The following is a 19,305-nucleotide window of genomic DNA, read 5'->3' on the forward strand; positions in this document are numbered from 1 at the left end:
CTTCTCCTCCTGTCCTCAATCTTTCCCAGCATCAGGGTCTTTTCCAATGAGTCAGCTCTTCGCATCAGGTTGCCAAAGTATTGAAGTTTCAGCTTCAACATCAGTCTAGCATCTGTACAAAATCTGACCCAAAGGAGGCTCAATAAAAACTATTTGCCTGCCAAGGTTTTGGTTTCAAAATCTAGTGTAACTGGATCAGTTCTATTGCTCTCTTTTTATAACAAAATTCTATAATTTATTTCATCCTGAAATGAAATCCATAAATAGACTTTACCCCACACATAATCTCAAACATCAATATGACTTAACTGTAATATAAAAAACATACCAGATTGGTGGTTGCCAGAGATGATGGTGGAGGGTGGGATAAATAGGTAGAAGAGATTATTACATATTTTAAAAAATAGAAATAAAAAAGTATACTGTAAAGTTTTTAAAAGTTCAATACTGAAGGAGAGTAATTCATAGTAAAAATAATGTATTTCAAGATGTGAATGCTCTAAAACAAAATGATTAAGTGCTTGCTTCTGAGTTTAGAGTCACCATTAATGAGAGAGCTTTAAATTCAGACTGATACTCAGTTACTAGCATGTGTGATTAAGGGCCCAGATCCTACAATTTTTCATTAGTGATGTGATTTCCCAGAAAGTGAATGATACTTGAAAATATTCTGAACAAAGCAAAACAAATCATCCCACATTTTACACAGGAGTTTCAGTCCTAGAAAATTCAGTGTATATTCAAACTGCACAAAAATACCTTGCTTTAAAGTTAGTCTCTAAGCTCAAATAAGTTATGAATAAGATTTTCCTCTACAGTTTTGTGTCATACAGGACATTGGGAAGTATGAGGGCCTTGAAACTATTTATTACACAGGACTTTGCCACTCTTAGCAGAACAAATAGCTGGGATCTGGCACTTCTGCCCAAACATACTCCCCCAGTTCCAGGAATGCCCCCCAGTTATTGTAACAACACAGCATTCCCTTGGATTTCACAAGTTGGCAGCGCCAGTTCCCACTGAAAACCACTGCCCTAGGGCCTAGCCACCAGGGGAAAGGAAAGTGATGCAGTTATTCTGGTTCGCTGGGACACAGCTAAATATCAAGGGTACCACGAGGGAGATGAGGATAGAGATCAGTGCTTCAGAGTCTCTGTTGTGACCCTTCAGCCAAGGCACAGTTGAGTACTTGGATCAAGGAGAAGATGGCAATAACTGCAGGATGTGGGGAGAGAGGGAACCCTGTGTGGTAGGCTGTCAGGTGTGGGCATCTTAAAGTGAACATGTTGAATGACAAATTTTAAGGATACTGACAAAGTGCTTTCTTTTCCAACAGAAACCTGTTTCCTTCAAATCTTGTGGTTGCAGCTTTCCGGACGGTAAGCTTGATGCTTTGCTAAAAATAGGAAACTTTGGGTGTTATATGTTTATAGCATATAAATTACTGCTATAGAGTTAGGTAAGGTGGAACAAGGAGGGTTGTGTGCACTTAGTATCATTGGCCTAAATTTTTATAGATGGGCCCCTGGAGTGAAAACAAAAAAAACAACAAGAAACAAAAAAATTGTCCAAAATATCCCACTAGTTCCAGCATCTTTTCGCATCACCTAGTACCCTCAAATCATGTTTTATGGAGCTATTAAATATTTTAGAATTTTAATTTTTTTAAATCTTGTTAAGTTTTTTGGCCTCATTGCACAGCCTGTGGGATCTTAGTTCCCAGACCAGGGATTGAACCTGGGCCATGGCAGTGGAAGTGCTAAATCCTGACCACTAGACTGCCAGGGGAATTCCCTAGAATTTTTTTTTTAATGCATTTTTATTTTTTTTTCTGATTATAAATATAATATATGCTCCTTGCAAAAAAAATTAAAGTACAAAAGAATAGAAGGAAATAAAAATCACCATAATCACTACCTAGAGCTACCCATTAACATTGGTTATCATCTTTCTGGTATGTTTTTTCTATACATGTGGGTATGCATCTGCACACAGACACACACGCACACAAGATTTTAAAATAATTATACTACATACATTGTTATTATGTATACACTTATTTTTCAGTAACCAGCTCTTATTGTGAACATTTTCTCATGTTGGTAAATATCCTTCTGCATAAGTTATTGGCTGTAGTATGAACATGTCATAATTTTACTCAATCAGTCCCATGTGGGTGGCTGTTTCTAGTTTTCCCCTTACTTTAGCAATCCTGAATGTAATGTTCCTACAGCCAAGCTTTACACAGAGAAGGAATATAAAGGTCTAGATTAGATGGACTAAACTGATTGCCTATTTCACGCACTGTCTTTTCAGTTTCCACTAAGTCTTGCTCTTTAAAAAAAACAAACAAAAAAGCCCTGGGTATAAATACAACTGTGGCTTTTATGTATAATGTGAGATAGAAGACAAGAGAAAAATGAAAAGTGTCGTGGCTTTCAGTGCCTGCCACGGAAGGTGTGGGGTGGCTTTTGTACCCCCTGCCACCCTTAATCACAGGACAGCTGACCATCTCTGCCTGTCTGAAAGCTTGATAAGTCAAAGCTGAGAGAGACCAGAACTCTTTAAAGGCAGGTTCAAAGCAGAGGCCTCTGGGCCTAATGGGCCCCTTTTTAACAGTTCAAAAGCCTTGTGCCCTTAGAAGGGTGAGGAAGGGTGTCATATAACAGAGTCCACTAAACGTTAGTGCACACAGCTGCAGGGAGACACCTGTGTGTGTCAGGCAGAAGTGTGTGAAGTCAACCACAGAACCAGAGTTGGAAAGATAGTTCCCCTCTGATGAGTGGGTGTCCCAGAAGACTCAGCCAAAAAACACCATCTTGCCCCCATCCTTTGTTTTGAGGAGTGGAGGGCTGAAGGCATATTAGATGCTGAAAAGCAGTCAAGCTCAAGTAAGTTTTGGAACAGAGTGGAGCATAAATAAATGAATGAAAATAAAAGGGCACATCAAAAAAATGAACTTTAGTATTATGGAATGAATACCAAGTTTCTCCAAATAATATGAATTCTCAGCCGTTTACGATATCAGCTTGAAATTGTACAGACCTTCTCCAAGCCAGGGTCTGGGGACCGAGGAAATTCTCTCCATTCCCTTGGGTTCCTAAATAATCAGCGGTCTCCTAGAGTGCATGTTGCCCTGATCTTAAGTGACTTTGGTACAGTCCTCAGAGGCCCTTGTCCGGCCAAGTAAGTGAGGAATGCCAGCAGACCTGGAGAGAAGAGCAACGAAGTAGCAAGAGGCCCAGCAGTCCTCTGGATTCCTCTTGGGAAAGGTCTTCAGCTGTGAACTGACGGGGTTTTCTTTCTCTCACTCACAGTATGCAACTGACTACAGAGAAGTGACCTACAACACGAGCGCTGGAAAGGTGACCATTGAAAAAGTAAGGATTTTTGTGAGATCACTTACGACAAATCCTATAACACAAATAATGCTTCTGAACTCAAGGAGCATGCATGATGCTTATTTTTTTCTCAGCAGGACTGAAGACTGGGGTTTGAATCACACAGTTTAGGTTTGTTCTTTGGGCCGTTTACCATCTTTAGGATGTTCATTTCATTGAATTGAAACTAATGTCCCCTTTCTTAAAAAAAATTGTGTAACATCCCTTCTGTTTTTCTGAAATATAAATAATAGGTGATTTAACCTACCCTTACACATAGAATTTGTCTTAGGGGTTTAACTCACTATAACCATCTTTCATTCACAAGTATGTTTTGAGTACCTGTTGTTTCTTTTGTTGTTGTCTGTGTGTTGGTTTTGTTTTGTTTTGTTTTGTTTTTGGACACACCACAAGGCATGTATGTGGGAATCTTAGTTCCCTGACCAGGGATTGAACTTGAGTCCCTTGTAGCTGAAGCACAGAGTAACCACTAGACCACCAGGGAAGTCCCTTGAGTACCTGTTGTTTACTAGACACTGAGCTAAGTCCTAGCCTTCATGCTGGAGCTGAAAGGGACAAGGGACCTCAGGGATTATTTAGTCCAGCTATGAAGCTGCCATGGGAAGAAGGAGGAACTTTGCCCTTCCCCCATCCCCCATACACCTCCCCAGGGCTAAGTGGCTCTGAGTTCTACCAGCCTGTTTTTGATTGAAGGAAAAGTTCTACTTTTTTTTAAAAAAAGTTGAAAGCTAATAATTTAGTCCCTTTCACTTCATCTTGCAGATGAAGCATCTGAAGCTCAGAGAAGTTATTTTAATATCGCCGGGACTAGAGCTCAGACTAGAATGATGGTAAAAATGCTCTTTCAGTTTTTACCACACTGACATGTTTCCTATTCAGAATTTCATAATGTGTTGTGATGGAATAAAATGTTTGTCTAACATATATGCTTACAGTAATGAGATTCAGTACTGCTGGGAAAAAAATAAAGAACACATTATATTTATACATTTTAAGTTGGTGATTTAGGAAAGAATATCCTGAAAATATCCATATTGATTCTGAACATCATTTTTGAAATTTGTCAGTGAGGAGACTATGGTAAGAACCTAGCAACAAAGAATTAGTAGCCAAAGATAGAATCACTGACTTTTTTTTTTTTTTTGCCACACCCTTGAGGCTTATGGGATCTTAGTTCCCTGACCAGGGATTGAACCGGGGCCTACAGCAGTGAAAGCACTGAATCCTAATCAGTAGACCATCAGGGAATTCCTTACAATCATTGACTCTTGATCTGAAGGACCTTTTCACCAATCAGCTTGTCTTTTAAAGTGAAGTGAAGTGAAAGTCGCTCAGTCGTGTCTGATTCTTTGCAACCCCATGGACTATACATGGGATTCTCTAGGCCAGAATACTGGAGCGTGTAGCCTTTCCCTTCTCCGGGGGTCTTCCCAACCCAGGGATCGAACCCAGGTCTCCCGCATTGCAGGCAGATTCTTTACCAACTAAGCCACAAGGGAAGCCCTGTCTTTTAAAAGCAACCCTTTGAAATGATTGTCCAACCTCTACCTGAGCACATCCAGTGAGGAGAGGCTCAGTACTTTCTGCTTCAACCTATGCCCATTCCCAAAGCTTTCACAGTTAACAAGTAGGTGAAAATCCTGTTTGTTGACTTTCCAAATCCTGAGACTCCATCTCCCCTTGAGTTTCCGGCCCCTTGATCTGTGAAATCACTTAGTGTTAGAGGAAATATGAGCCTTTCCTCTTTCTGAGCACACTGTTTCAGTCTGACAGAGACCTGAGCAAATGCATTCTTTAGTCCTCACTCATCTGTTGTAAACTTAGACCCTGTGTCCCCTCTGATCCTACAGATCCCCATTGGCACCGAAATTGAAGGGATGAACATTTTAGGATTGGTCCTTTTTGCCCTGGTATTAGGAGTGGCCCTGAAGAAACTCGGCTCTGAAGGAGAAGAGCTCATTCGTTTTTTCAATGCCTTCAATGAGGCGACCATGGTGCTGGTGTCATGGATTATGTGGTGAGTGTCACCCTACCACCCACTCTCTCACTCATTTCTCCTGCCATCCAGAAAAGAACCCCACTTAGCTGTTCTAGGTCACCCCGTGGGGCCACCCGGCCCAGTGCTGTCTGTGGATGGTGTACCACTACCAGTCTTGGTATAAGGGTTGAAGGATCTCAGAGAAATAAGCATGTACCATGGTTACTGGTCACTTGCTTGTCACCCATAGTGACCCCTGGGGTTCTGTCATTGATGATTTATCGATGAGTCTCACCATTATTCTTGCCACATCTTGTGGGGCAATGAATTCCATATAAAATAAGGCTTATTTCTCTTTGCCGCTGCTGCTGCTAAGTCGCTTCAGTCATGTCCGACTCTGTGTGACCCCATAGATGGCAGCCCACCAGGCTCCCCCGTCCCTGGGATTCTCCAGGCAAGAACACTGGAGTGGGTTGCCATTTCCTTCTCCAATGCATGAAAGTGAAAAGTGAAAGTGAAGTCGCTCAGTCATGTCCGACTCTTTGTGATCCTATGGACTCCAGCCTACCAGGCTCCTCCGTCCATGGGATTTTCCAGGCAAGAGTACTGGAATAGGGTGCCATGAAGGGCCCCTTACTATAGTATTACAACATGGAGAACAAATCCATCTTTACCCCATACGTACAGGTAAACATGGAATGCTCTTTACATGAATGTCTCTTTATATAATAGCAATGAAAGGGTACTTGTTTAATAAAAACCACCAGATTGACTTCTGGCTAACAAGGAAAAATTTGACAAGATCTCTCAAAGTAACTTCTCAGAAATCATACCAATGCCAATGCTTCAGTAAGCGTTATCCTGCTGTTTTACTGAAGCCAGACTTTGTGGGCTTTAGTTTCTACCCACTCATTGTTGAGACACTAGTTTATCTTTTCATACACAAAACTTGTTCCTTATTGTCAACCCTTAAATATCCTAGGATGTCTCTCAGATGATACTGGGATGGCAGCTGGACTGATTTTAAGAGAGAAGCCTGGAATTTAGTAGGAAAGCTTGAGATTGGTTGGGAAGCCAAGTTCAGAGCCTCCACTAGTACTGCTTATCCTGCTTGACCGAGTTTTCTTGCTCAGTCCCAAACTCCAGAGTCTGAGTCTGCATCAGAAACATGACACTTCATATGACTCCTGTTGTTCTGGGGAGAAAAATATTCCCAGAAAGGAAAAAGTGTTTTCATCCTGTCAGGTTCTTTCCCTGGCTTATTTTTTTCAGTCTGAAATCCTCCCAAAGGTCGGATTAAAGGAAACTGTGCAGGAAAGTGATGTTCCTATGTGAAAGCATTTGTTTTCAATCTGAAACCAATTTACAGTCATTCCTTCAACATGACGTGTTAGTTACAGAAACAGACATTTGGAAAGGCAGACCCGGCTGAGTGTCTTCACTGCAGTAGGATATCTGTTGCCCAGAAAGTGCATCCCACACAGAACTGGGGTTTAGGATGCCTTAACTGATTAAAGGGCTTCCCTGGTGGTTCAGTGGTAAAGAATCTGCAAAGCAGGAGACACAGGTTCGATCCCTGGGTAGGGAAGATATCCTGGAGGAGGCCATGGCAACCCACTTCAGTATTCTTGCCTGGAAAATTCCATGGACAGAGGAGCTTGGCAGGCTACAGTCCATGGAATCCCTAAAGAGTCTGACATGACTTATTAACTAGAACGTATACAAGTACACACACATAACTGGTTAAAGGATCTCCCCCAGGTGTGGGAGGGTCTTCAGTAGCAGCTCTTTCTTTCCTTCACTAATTACCTACTATAATATCAGGCACCTGCCTAGTCTGTACTGTTCATAGAAATAATTTCTCAGTAGATGGTCAGCAAACCTTGCAGGCATGTGGTCTCTGTCATAGCTGCCAGTGGTGCCATCCCAGGACAAAAACAGTCATAGGCAATTTATAAATCAATGAACTCGGCTGTATTCCAGTAAAACTCATGGTGCCAACCCATGCATTAAACTGTCCAGGGAGGAAGGAGGAAAGGGAGTCCTCTGAAACTATTAGAAAAAAATACAGGGGTAGAGAAAGTCCTCCTACACAAAATACAGAAAGGAAAAGCCATAAAAAGATGCTAAATTTGATTTCACCAGAATATAAAAATGTTTGCATGCAAAGGAAACCTTGGATGAGGTTATAAGACAAGACACTTATTGAAAAAAAGTGATACATATTTACATATAGTCTCTATACACACACACACACACACACACAAACACACTCACACTCAAAGCATTGGGATTGAAAAGACTGGTACAAGTTCACAAAACGTTCATCTTTTTGTAGTGAAATTAACAGAGAACTTGAGAATAAGTGTTAAAAATCTTTTATAGCAGTTTCATATTCTTCAGCATCCAAGCCATGATCATTGTTCTATTTTTGTGTGTGTACATGTGTCTTTTCTAAGAATGCTGGCCCATGACCAACTAGGTAGAAATGAACCAGTCTTTCACCAAAGATAGTTTGAGAAGAACTAATATAAAGAGCCTTGACTACTGAAAAAGAAAAAGACTGAATAAACTCTTAGAAAATGAACAAAGGAAATGAGCAGGGAATGCATGGAAGAGGAAACCTGAATGACCAATAAACGTTTTAAGGGATGGCCAATTTATTAGAAATCAGGGAAGTGAAAGCTTGGTTCTATCAGGCACCAATAAGGGTGAAGTTACAGCACCACTATTTTTTTTTTCCTTTGGAATTTGAGGAATTTTTATTTTCATTTATCTGTATTTCCCACTTTCAACACTAAAAACCTGTTTCTTTTTTATTGAGATATAGTTGATTTAGGGCTTCCCTGGTGGTTCAGCTGGTAAAGACTCCGCCTGCAATGCAAGAGACCTGGGTTTGATCCCTAGGTTGGGAAGATCCCCTGGAGAAGGGAACAGCTACCCACTCCAGTATTCTGGTCTGAAGAATAGTCCATGGGGTTGCAAAGAGTTGGGCACGACTGAGTGACTTTCACTTAATCACTAATAGTTGATTTATGATGTTATATTAGTTTCAGGTATATAGCATGGTGGTTCAAAGTCTTTATAGATTATATTCCATATATGGTTACTATAAAATACTGGCTATCTTCCCAGTATTTTGGCTATTGTGCTGTACAATGTACCCTTTGTTAGCAGCACTATTGATGTTCTTTGTTGTGGGGAGCTGTCTTGTGTGCCGTATTTAGGCATATCCTTGGCCTGTAGCCCCTAGATGCCAATAGCACCCCCTACCAAAGCTGTGAGAACCAAAACTGTCTCCAGATATTACTTAATGTCCCCTGGGGACAAAATCATCATTGGATTAGAACCAGTGGTGCAGGGGGAGAAGGTAACGGCACCCCACTCCAGTACTCTTGCCTGGAAAATCCCATGGATGGAGGAGCCTGGTAGGCTGCAGTCCATGGGGTCGCTAAGAGTCGGACACGACTGAGCGACTTCACTTTCACTTTTCACTTTCATGCATTGGAGAAGGAAATGGAAACCCACTCCAGTGTTCTTGCCTGGAGAATCCCAGGGACGGGGGATCCTGGTGGGCTGCCGTCTGTGGAGTTGCAGAGTCAGACACGACTGAAGCGACTTAGCAGCAGCAGTGGTGCAGGAAAAGGATTATTCTCCTAGAAGCCACTGGGAACATGAATTAGAACAGCCACATTGGAGAACAATTTGTCAGGATCTACTAAACTTTAAAACACACCCCATGACTCAGTAGCCCCACTTCATGGTGTCTCTACCTGGAGAACATAGGCATGTGGGCACAAAGAGGCCTGTTTGCAGTGTTCTGTGTGGTGATGAAAACCTGGGAATAATTTAAATGCTCATCAGTAGGGCAATGCAAATAATCTATAGTGTAGTTCTGAGGATGCTATTTTAAAAGAATGAGATAAAGGTGGAATCAACCCAAATGTCCATTGACAAATTGAATGGATAAGGAAAATGTGGGATATGCATACAACTGAATATTATTCAGCCTTAAGAAGGAGTGAAATTCTGAAAAGTGCTATAATATAGAGGAACCCTAAAGACATGAATGGGTTGACATGCTCTCCTTCAGGGGATCTTTCCGACCCAGGGATCAAACCTGGGTCTCCTGCATTGCAGGCTGATTCTTTACTGTCTGAGCCACCAGGGAAGCCGCAAGTGAAATAAGCCAGACACAAGGGGGCTAAAATTGTATTATTCCATTTATAAGGGCACCTTGAATAGTCAAATTCATAGAGACTGAAAGTAGAACAGTGGTCTCTGAAAGCAGCAGTGAGGGGGAGCATGGGGTTATTATTTATTGAATACAGAGTTTCTGTTTGCGATGATGAGAAAGTTCTGGAGGTGGACAGCAGTGAAAGTTGCACAAGACTTTGAATATACTGATGTCACCAAACTGTACACTTAAAATGGTTAATATGGTCAGTTTTATGTTATGCATACTTTACCATGATTAAAGAAAAAGACCAGAATGAAGTAGATGTCTATGTATTGATATGAAAAGGTCTCAAAGACATAATAGGGAGTTTAAAAAACACATGCAGATTTAAACACATGTATCTAAAAGAATAGGAAGTGGGACTGGTTACCAGAGGAGAGGGCTGGCTTGAGGATAGGGCCTGAAGATTTTGGTCTTAGCAATCATGTTTTAATTTTTTGAAAGGAGAATATATTTTTGTATTACTATAGGATTTAAAAATAATAATACTTCTTAGAACACCTCTGGGAAGAAGTCTTAAGAAACCAGTGACACTGGCTATCTCTCCTTGGAAGGAAACCTGGTAGTTGGGAGGACAGAGGTGGCAGGTAGACTGCATCCTTTTGTATCCTTTGAAATTTGAACCGTGTGACATTATTGTCTATATAATTAAAATTTATAAATAAAGTCAATAGTTATAAAATTCATCTTCAGCTCAGTCCAGTCGCTCAGTCATGTCCAACTCTGTGACCCCATGGACTGTGGCATGCCATGATTCCCTGTCCATCACCAACTCCCAGAGCTTACTCAAACTCATGTCCAACGAGTCAGTGATGCCATCCAACCATCTCATCCTCTGTCGTCCCCTTCTCCTCCTGCCTTCTATCTTTCCCAGCATCAGGGAGTCAGTTCAATGAGCCAGTTCAAACCAGTCAGTCCAATGAGTCAGTTCTTCACATCAGGTGGCCAAAGTATTGAAGCTTCAGCATCAGTCCCTCCAATGAGTGTTCAGGACTGATTTCCTTCAGGATTGACTGGTTTGATCTCCTTGGAGTCCAAGGAGCTCTCAAGAGTCTTCTCCAACACCACAGTTCAAAAGCATCAATTTTTCGGCGATCAGACTCTTTATGGTCCAGCTCTCACTCACATCCATACATGACCACTGGAAAAACCGTAGCTTTGACTAGACGGACCTTTGTCAGCAATGTTTCTGCTTTTTAATATTTTTGAAATTCATCCTCAGTTAAGCTCAAAACAGCAGACTTTTGTCCTTTGTAGCTCCCATAGTTCATTTCCTCCCTTTCTTCCTCCCACCCGGCCATTAAAAAAAATCTTCACACTCCAAGAGTGTTCTCAGAAGGTCATTGTTAGTGACTTTCTCCTATGGAATCATGTTTTCCAATCCACAAAGAATTTGAAACTTCACAAAAGTCCCAGCTTTGGCTCAATTCTGTATCACAGCAATTCTGCAAAATGTAATAGGTGTTAGTCTTTTGTGTTTCTGAGTTCTCAAAGCAAGCCTGAGCAAAGCTGAAAGTCAAGCCCACAGTCGCAGAGGCTTATAATCTCAAAGAGTTCCTTCCACTTGGGAGCCCACGTGGTTGGTAGCATCCAGCTGTTAAGAACATACAATATCCAAGGGGAAAGAAGTCTGGGTCTCGTCCTGACTCCACACCCACGATGAGTGATCCTGTTAATTTTACTCAGTTTCATGGCCTGTAAAATAGGCACGGCATACCCCCATCCTTTTCTGTTTCTCAGGGTCATCCCAGGGAGAGATGAAAACCACCTAGCTGAGAGTCCGCAAATCCCATGTCAGGAAGGGCCTGCATCTCTTAGCCCCAGCATCCTCACCCTTGCTTAGCTGTGCCCTGTGCTCATATCCTAGGTACGTACCTGTGGGCATCATGTTCCTGGTTGGAAGCAAGATTGTAGAAATGAAGGACATCATCATGCTGGTGACCAGCCTGGGGAAATACATCTTCACGTCTATATTGGGCCATTTTATTCACGGAGGAATTGTTCTGCCACTTATTTATTTTGTCTTCACGAGAAAAAACCCATTCAGGTTCCTCCTGGGCCTCCTCACACCGTTTGCAACAGCATTTGCCACCTGCTCCAGGTGAGTGGCTTTCAGGTGCCCTTGGCTGCCCTTGAGCTTGGAACCAGATGAGCCCGTGGTGGATGCACAGCTAGCATCTTGACAAATTTTAGTTTCTTGAAAACTCTAAATTGGTTTCATCTGATTTTTTTGCATCGCCAGCCCCATAGCTCTTAGGGAAGTAGATTTTTAGGATTGCCAGAATGAGAGATTGCCTCATTCCCTTCTCCTTCTTGCTTCTTAGAGGTCAGTTAGATCATAATTTACCCAGCTGTGGGTCCTCACCCTAACTAGACCTCAGCCTGAGTAAAAGAAGACAACCACTTGACTCAAAATGCATTGCAGGAAAGTTTCTAGAATGATACCTGCTCAGTTCTCCCTTTGGAGGGGTGAATTAGGAAATAAGACCAAGACATAAGGCATCCTGGTGAGGGGTGTGTGCTCAGCTCTCTAGGAGTACACAATATTGTGGGATTATCTAATTTACCACAAAAGATGGACCTTGTCATGGCTGATATTCTTCCAGAAAAACACTGGGCTTTCCAAATACAAAGAAAACTTTGAAAGGATGGCAGCACATTGTTTGATTCACACATTTAGTTTCTGCCTCTCTGCTGCCTGTTTCCCACCATCCTGCCCTGCAGTGTCTATGACCGGGTTGTGGTGTGGGAGGAATGAGGGAGGTAAGTTTCTCCAGCTTTGGCAGAAACCAGCCTACTTCAGCTATGCCAGCCACAGGCTGCAGAGTCTGCAGAACCCACTGTGGGGAGCGGGTCTTATCCTTCGTTATCTTGGGATGCAGTTCCTCTTTCCAAACTCTCAGAGCCATTTCGTCTTCTCTTTTTTTGGCCACACTCCCACAGCACGCGGAACTTCCCTGACCAGGGATTGAACTCATGTCCCCTGCAGTGGGAGCACAGAGCCTAACCCTGGACCACCAGGGAAGTCCTGTCAGAGCCATTTCTGCTTTTTGGCGTAGAAGAAAAAACGTAGTTTGCCTTTTACTTTTTGGAGGGGAACATGTTCAAGAGAGGAGATGCATGTGTAGAGTAAATAGTTCTTTGTTCTCTTGAGAATACTTTGCATTGTGAGACAATGTGAGGTTCTTGGGAAGTCTGGAACGGGTATATCCAGGTGAAGAATAACTAAGTCTAGAGAGCCCAATTTTGAACACTTTGGGAAAGCAATTGACATAACCCCATGTGTGACAGAAACTCTGCAACAATTCTGATTTTTCTTTTCTTTCAAGGGGAGAGTGCCATAACCTAGGATGGTGCTAATTGCTCTATTCCTGGGTCTGAGCTGAGTAATAGGTTAGCCTGGTCACGAAGAACTATTCTCTTATTTGGTTGTTTGCATTTCCCAGCTCAGCAACCCTTCCCTCTATGATGAAGTGCATTGAAGAAAACAATGGTGTAGACAAGAGGATCAGCCGGTTCATTCTCCCCATCGGGGCCACTGTGAACATGGATGGCGCAGCCATCTTCCAGTGCGTGGCCGCAGTGTTCATTGCCCAGCTCAACAACGTGGAGCTGAGAGCTGGACAGATTTTCACCATTCTGTAAGTTCCGTATTCTTTCCTTCACCTTTAGGCCTGGTTTAAACTTTGAGATTTTTTTATTGTGATTTCCTTTGAAAAACTTCATGAATACAATCTTACCATGACTCGGGCATCTCACTTGTAAATGAGGACAGCATGAATTCATTACTTGAAGAAAGTGGATCCTCTCTCAAGGGTGTAGTCGACAGACTAGGGTTGTGTGGTTTTCAGTTCCAAGCCATGGCTGCCATGTTCATGTCTCTGCGTCCCCTTGGTGCTCTGGGCTCATGGGTGATCCTGCTGTCCCATCCCCTAGAGTGACGGCCACAGCGTCCAGTGTTGGAGCAGCAGGCGTGCCCGCTGGAGGGGTCCTCACCATCGCCATTATCCTGGAGGCCATCGGGCTGCCCACTCATGACCTCTCTCTGATCCTGGCTGTGGACTGGATTGTGTAAGTAGCAAGTCTTAAGGGCACTGAATAAAAGAAAGTCTGTATTGAGCTCCGTAGGAGCTTGGCACTGGCCCGGGGCATGCAGAGAAACTTAAAACATGCCATTACTGAGAACTTGCTTAGAACATTCAGAAAAGTCAGAGGCCCAAGCATATGTGGAGATTGTTGGCTGCATAGGGGTCATAACCATTGGAGCAGTGAATCTTCGGGAATGATTGTTCTTGGCTTGGAATGTCCAAGGAGTGATTTCTGTAAGGGGAGAAAAGATGAGCACTGCTAATGCACGGGCCTGGGCTTGGGCTCAGGGGCAGAGTTAGAAAGGAGCTGTGATCTCGGTAACCATCACCAGGGCTCCTGTAAAGACGCAGAAGTTTCTAATTGTTGCTGCCTTGAGTCCCATGACACTTTTCTCAGATACAAACAATACCTGTATCATAGGGAAGGTCAGTGAGGGACTGATGTTGGACAGTAGGTAGAGCACGTGAATAAGAAATGAGCCCTGAAAAAAAAAAAGAATCGAGCCCTGGAGCCTGGGTTCACATCATTTACTAATGTGATATGAACTGTCTGTGATTTAGTCTGCCAGTCTGTGAAAAGGGGATAAGAACAGAGCCCTACAGCAGAGTTGTAGTGGAGACTAAGCGAGTTAGCACATGCGCAGCACATGGAAGAGCGTTCAGTCAGCACTGGGGAAGACAATCCTGGCCAGGCTGGTCAGAGCCTGGTGTGGATATCCTGACCACGAGAGCCTGGCCCTGGGCTGGTGGATCTGCCCACGGTGGTTAGGAGTGCTGGGTTCCAACCTTATTTTTAAGCCCTGGAAACTTGAAGGGACTTCTCAGAATTCCTTGAGCTCCTTGGCGGTGAAAAGTGCTTTGGAGATGCTGAACAGTGCTGTGCAGTGTTCAGACAGCACATCGGAGGGACTCAGTCCCTGTGGTGGTGAGTAAGAGGGACCAGGGCAGAGTGTCAGAGGCCCCACCTCCTTCCTCACCAGCTCCCCTCCATGGGGAAGGCAGGCGTTTAAGGGGTGCTTGGTCAGGACGAGGGAGGTCTGGCACCAAGCAAGCTGCCCAAGTGAGACCCCCACCACCCACAGCCTCTGATTCCACAACTCTCAGCTTCTCCAGCACCTCAGGCAAGTTCCTATTTTCCCTCCTTCTTCAGAATGCGCATGATACTTCCTCTGAGCCCCAGGGAGGGGTGCTGGTTGTTGGGCTCTGGGAAGACAAAGCTTCTGGAAAGGGCAGTGCCGTTCTCTGTGAGATGGTATTTGCCAACAGCCATGGGAAGCACATGAAGGTTACAGTTCAGGAGAGATGCAGTGTGGACGTGAGACCAAGAGGGAGGTTCCCACAGGGTAACGGTGAGTGGGAGGGAAGCTGGACCCAGGACCGAATATGCACCATCACCCCAATTGTGTGTGGGTACTTAGTCGCTCAGTCATGTCTGACTCTCTGCGACCCCGTGGGCTGTAGCTTGCCAGGCTCCTCTGTCCATGGGGATTCTCCAGGCAAGAACACTGGAGTGGATTGTCAGTCCCTTCTCCAGGGGATCTTCCCAACCCAGGGATCAAATCCAGGTCTTCTGCACTGCAGGGAGATTCTTTACCATCTGAGCCACCAGGGAAGCACTCGTCATCCCAGTTACTTATAACTTTTACACAACGATGTCTCACACATGAAGTGCACACATAGGGAGATTTCTGGAAGGAAACAGATCCAGATGTCACTACTGGTTCACTCAGGGGTGCAGAGGATGGTGGGGAGTGACTTTTGATTTTTCCTTTATACTTCTATTCTCCCCAAGTTTTCTACAATGAGTGGGTCTGGTAGTTTCATAAGAATGAAAAATATTTGGAGAAAATCAGTTTAGCATCAAGCAGCACCCCATATCCTTAGCTTGCCCTCCCTCAGGGTCACAGCCTCCTGGTACCTCGGCCTGCAGTGACATCCGCCTCCTGGTGGCTCCAGGCGGCATCGACTGTAACGCCTGCCTGTTCTCTCCCTGCAGGGACCGCACCACCACCGTGGTGAACGTGGAGGGCGATGCCCTGGGTGCGGGCATCCTCCACCACCTGAATCAGAAGGCGATGAAGAGAGGGGAGCAGGAGCTGAGCGAGGTCAAAGTGGAGGCCATCCCTAACTCCAAGTCAGAGGAGGAGACATCACCCCTGGTGACACACCCAAACCCCACCGGCCCAGCAGCCAGCACCCCAGAGTCCAAGGAGTCGGTTCTGTGATGAGGCTGGGCTTCCAGCTCATGCACCGGGGGTGCCCACCCCATCAGTCTGGCCACCTGGCCCTGGCACCGCCCTCACCGACTTTTCGCCTCCCGAGCAATGCACTGGCCCAGCCACCAGTGTGAGGGTTACTTCTCAGCACAGGCATTGGGTTTCCCAGTGGGAACTGACTCCTGAGGACCAAGACACTCTGACATTTGACACTCGACCATGTCCAGGTCAACTGTGCACACCCTGGCTCTGTCTGGAAACACACCCTCGAGCTGCCAGCGTGGGGAGTAACAGGCTCACAGAGACCTGGCAGTTAAAGCTTGGAAGATGCACATGTTATTTCATTGCACCCAGGAAAGTTCAGCATTTGGATACTTCCTGGACAGACCTGGGTGGGTGGCAGTCATCTGTCACCTTGTGAGCCAGAATAATTAGAAAAATTCCCGAATTCGTGTCCTTGGCTGGAATTCTCTGAGCTGGGACTCAGGTGTTAAGAGTCTCCGACTAGGCATGGCTGGCTTCTGGTTCACTGGGCTGGAGGCGCTGCATGCCCATCAAGTTAGAAATACTCCATGGTGTTAGCACTGCTGGTGTCTCTGGTTAGCGGCATTAGGTAAACAATTACATTCTGAGGTCAAAGAAAGTAGGGGGAGTGTAGCCTGCAGGGGAAAGGGAAGCAGCCTGACGGGTAAGGACACACACTCACATATATTAATGTCCCCAGTCTGGCCCCAGCCCCAGAAAGTTTTCTGCTTTCATGATCTGGATTTCTGCCAACACTGTAGCTTTATCCACCTCCACTCTGATTTGGCAAACAGGCCACAGAGGGGCCTCTGCCTCTGGGGAGGTGTGATATGGTCATTACATTCAGGACCCTGACTGGTCTAGCAATAGATTTCAATCCAACTAGACCCTCCCTTAAAGCAAAACAAATTAAAAAAAAAAAAAAAACACAAACCCACTCTTCACTGGGGTGAAGCCAGATGTCCTGGCTTTGGCTGATTTTGATAGGCGTGGTTTCCCTTTCCTCCAGCACATCAGAGTTTAAAATTATCAGCCAAATGGTCTACCTGATTCCTACTGACTCAGGTTGAACGTTGGAGAGGGGGCTTTATAGAGAGAACCAGTGTTGCCAGGGGCAGGGAAGGAAGACCTAAAAGGCACAAGACTGCTGTTTCTCTGTAGTTGTTGGTGTGTATGTGTGGGGTGACCTACAGCAAGTCCTGGGGCCTCACTCTACCCCATCAGTAAAATGGGGCTGACGTCACCTGCCTTTTACCTACCTCAGAGGAGTCTGGTGAGGCAAATTGAGTGAATCTGTGGAAAATGATCGTTTCGCATCTTGGCTATTAAGTGCTAACACTTAACCCCGTAGCTTCCTCACTGTTACCTAAGTGATACCTACGTTCTCCGGGAGGTCCCTTCTCCCGGGGAGGACAGCTTTTATGAGCAGGGCTTTGTTTTGTGTGCAGGAGCAACTGTTATCACGTCACTTGTGCTCTTGGCAGTTTCTTGTGAGCATCAAATGCAGCCTCTTCCTATTGTCCTTCATCTTTTTGTGAATTAACCTCCCAGCCCACTTTTGGGTGCCTGGCCTCCCAGGGACTCCCAGACCCAGGCACGTTTCTGCCACCACACGCTGGCCATTATTCAAGCTCCCAAACTTGCAGCCTTGCTCATTCCCCTGTTTTCTCTGTTGCTATCACCCAAGCCCTGCAGAAGGGGAGCACACCGTTATGGTGTATGTCCCATCACAGCTAGAATAGGGGGAGGGACAGAGACAGTGAAGCTCCCCTGTTTTAAAATTATGGGGCATGGGCCTGAGCAGAAGTGGTGGGGAAGAGCCAAGGGGCACAGGGAAGACCCAGCCGGTGGCAGGCCGTGCTCCCTCTAGCCCTCTTTAAAACAAGCTAAGCCACCCCTGTGAAGCAGGAGTGACCAGGAGCTGGGCTCAGCAGTACATGGAAGCCTTTACCCTCTGGCTTGTTGTTGATGCCTTCTATTTTTAAAGGAGAAATAATCACATGGCTGGATTCCAAACTGCAAGTGAACATTCATTATTTTTCAGCCTTTGCTAGATCTTATCTTTCCCTCTTGCACATCTATGTAACTATGTGGGTACACACATATGTGTAGCATGTGGGGGGCATACATGTGTTTAGCATCTATATCTACATGTGTGTTTGTGTATTTTAGCTCCAGTCCAAACAAGTTTGAATTTTGGGGCAGAGGTGAATTAACTGCAAGTTGTGTGGCTTTGGCATCCTGATTTTCCTGTTTCTAAAGGTGAATTTCACAAAACATGGACAGTCTGACCCAGGGGCTGCACACAGTCTCTCCAGGACCTGGGAGTGCAGTGTGGGGAGCACGTGGCCTAGGGAAGGGTGCTTCCATGTAAAACCCCTGTGATGATCGCTCCCCTTTCCCTGGTTTCTCCCTGTTTTTCTGTCCGAAAGAGGAATCAAACTGGGAGTGAGCCAGCTGGGGAAAAATGCCACCCTCTCATTGTCTGATGATGTGTCCCCTGCTCTAACTTGTCATAATGCTGTTCATCTCTTTTCAATATGTGACACTTGCCTTAAAACATAGCAGTCTTCAAAATGAATACAGGATTTCTACTAGAATCCGATGTTCCTTTATTTTTTTCTTGTGTTTTGAAGTTGCATTGACTGGTGGAGTTCTTCTGGGGGATGGCCTGTGGGTGACAAATTGAGGGGTTATTTTTCTAGCTGCATTTAGCCAGCATGACCCCTGTAGCAGGGCAGCCCACTCAGGTGGCAGAGCTGCTGCAGAACCATCACTGATGTGGCTTGCGGTGGTGAGCTCCAGGCTCCTGGGCTCCTCCCACTCAAGCCGAGCCAGACCCTTGAAACAGTGAGTGGTTTGGCCATATACCTCCATTAAGCCAAGCCTTGTTAGAACAAGGTCAACAGGTATTAATTGACCATCTAGTGAAAGCCCAGAGCCAAGCTGGAAGAATGCCCCTGTCTGTAGAATCACTGAGAAAGTCCCTGCATAAAACAGTTGCCCGTGCCTACCATCCTCATTAACATACCCAGAACCTTCTTTCATATCATCTCATGTTCAGTGGGGGTTTTCCAGGTGATGCTAGGGGTAAAGCACCCAGCTGCCAACACAGGAAACGTAAAAGACTCGGGTTCAATCCCTGGGTCAGGAAGATCCCCTGGAGGACGGCATGGCTACCCATTCCAGTGTTCTTGCCTGAAGAATCCCATAGACAGAGGAGACTGGCGGTCTACAGTCCATGGGGTTGCAAAGAGTCGGACATGACTGAAATGACTGAGCACACATGTTCAGTGACGTTGCATCCCAGCACTATTAGGAAATTTAGAAGCTTCTTACAATAGGATTATCCCACCAG

The 19,305-nt window shown here is 44.9% G+C and overlaps 1 protein-coding gene across 1 annotated transcript in view; it reads left to right on the forward strand.

Moving 5' to 3' along the window:
• SLC1A4 (solute carrier family 1 member 4) overlaps positions 1 to 18,547 on the forward strand; it is a 30,013-nt gene extending 11,466 nt beyond the window's left edge. Inside the window, exons 2-8 of the mRNA XM_019970396.2 lie at positions 1,337 to 1,379; positions 3,318 to 3,380; positions 5,252 to 5,418; positions 11,487 to 11,720; positions 13,066 to 13,260; positions 13,556 to 13,690; positions 15,704 to 18,547. Of these exons, the coding sequence (XP_019825955.1) occupies positions 1,337 to 1,379; positions 3,318 to 3,380; positions 5,252 to 5,418; positions 11,487 to 11,720; positions 13,066 to 13,260; positions 13,556 to 13,690; positions 15,704 to 15,932 (1,066 nt within the window). The 3' untranslated portion in view covers positions 15,933 to 18,547. The remainder of the gene's footprint in view (positions 1 to 1,336; positions 1,380 to 3,317; positions 3,381 to 5,251; positions 5,419 to 11,486; positions 11,721 to 13,065; positions 13,261 to 13,555; positions 13,691 to 15,703) is intronic.
• The last annotated feature ends 758 nt before the right edge of the window (positions 18,548 to 19,305 follow it).

Source organism: Bos indicus, chromosome 11, assembly GCF_029378745.1.
Source record: "Bos indicus isolate NIAB-ARS_2022 breed Sahiwal x Tharparkar chromosome 11, NIAB-ARS_B.indTharparkar_mat_pri_1.0, whole genome shotgun sequence".
Taxonomy (NCBI): domain Eukaryota; kingdom Metazoa; phylum Chordata; class Mammalia; order Artiodactyla; family Bovidae; genus Bos; species Bos indicus.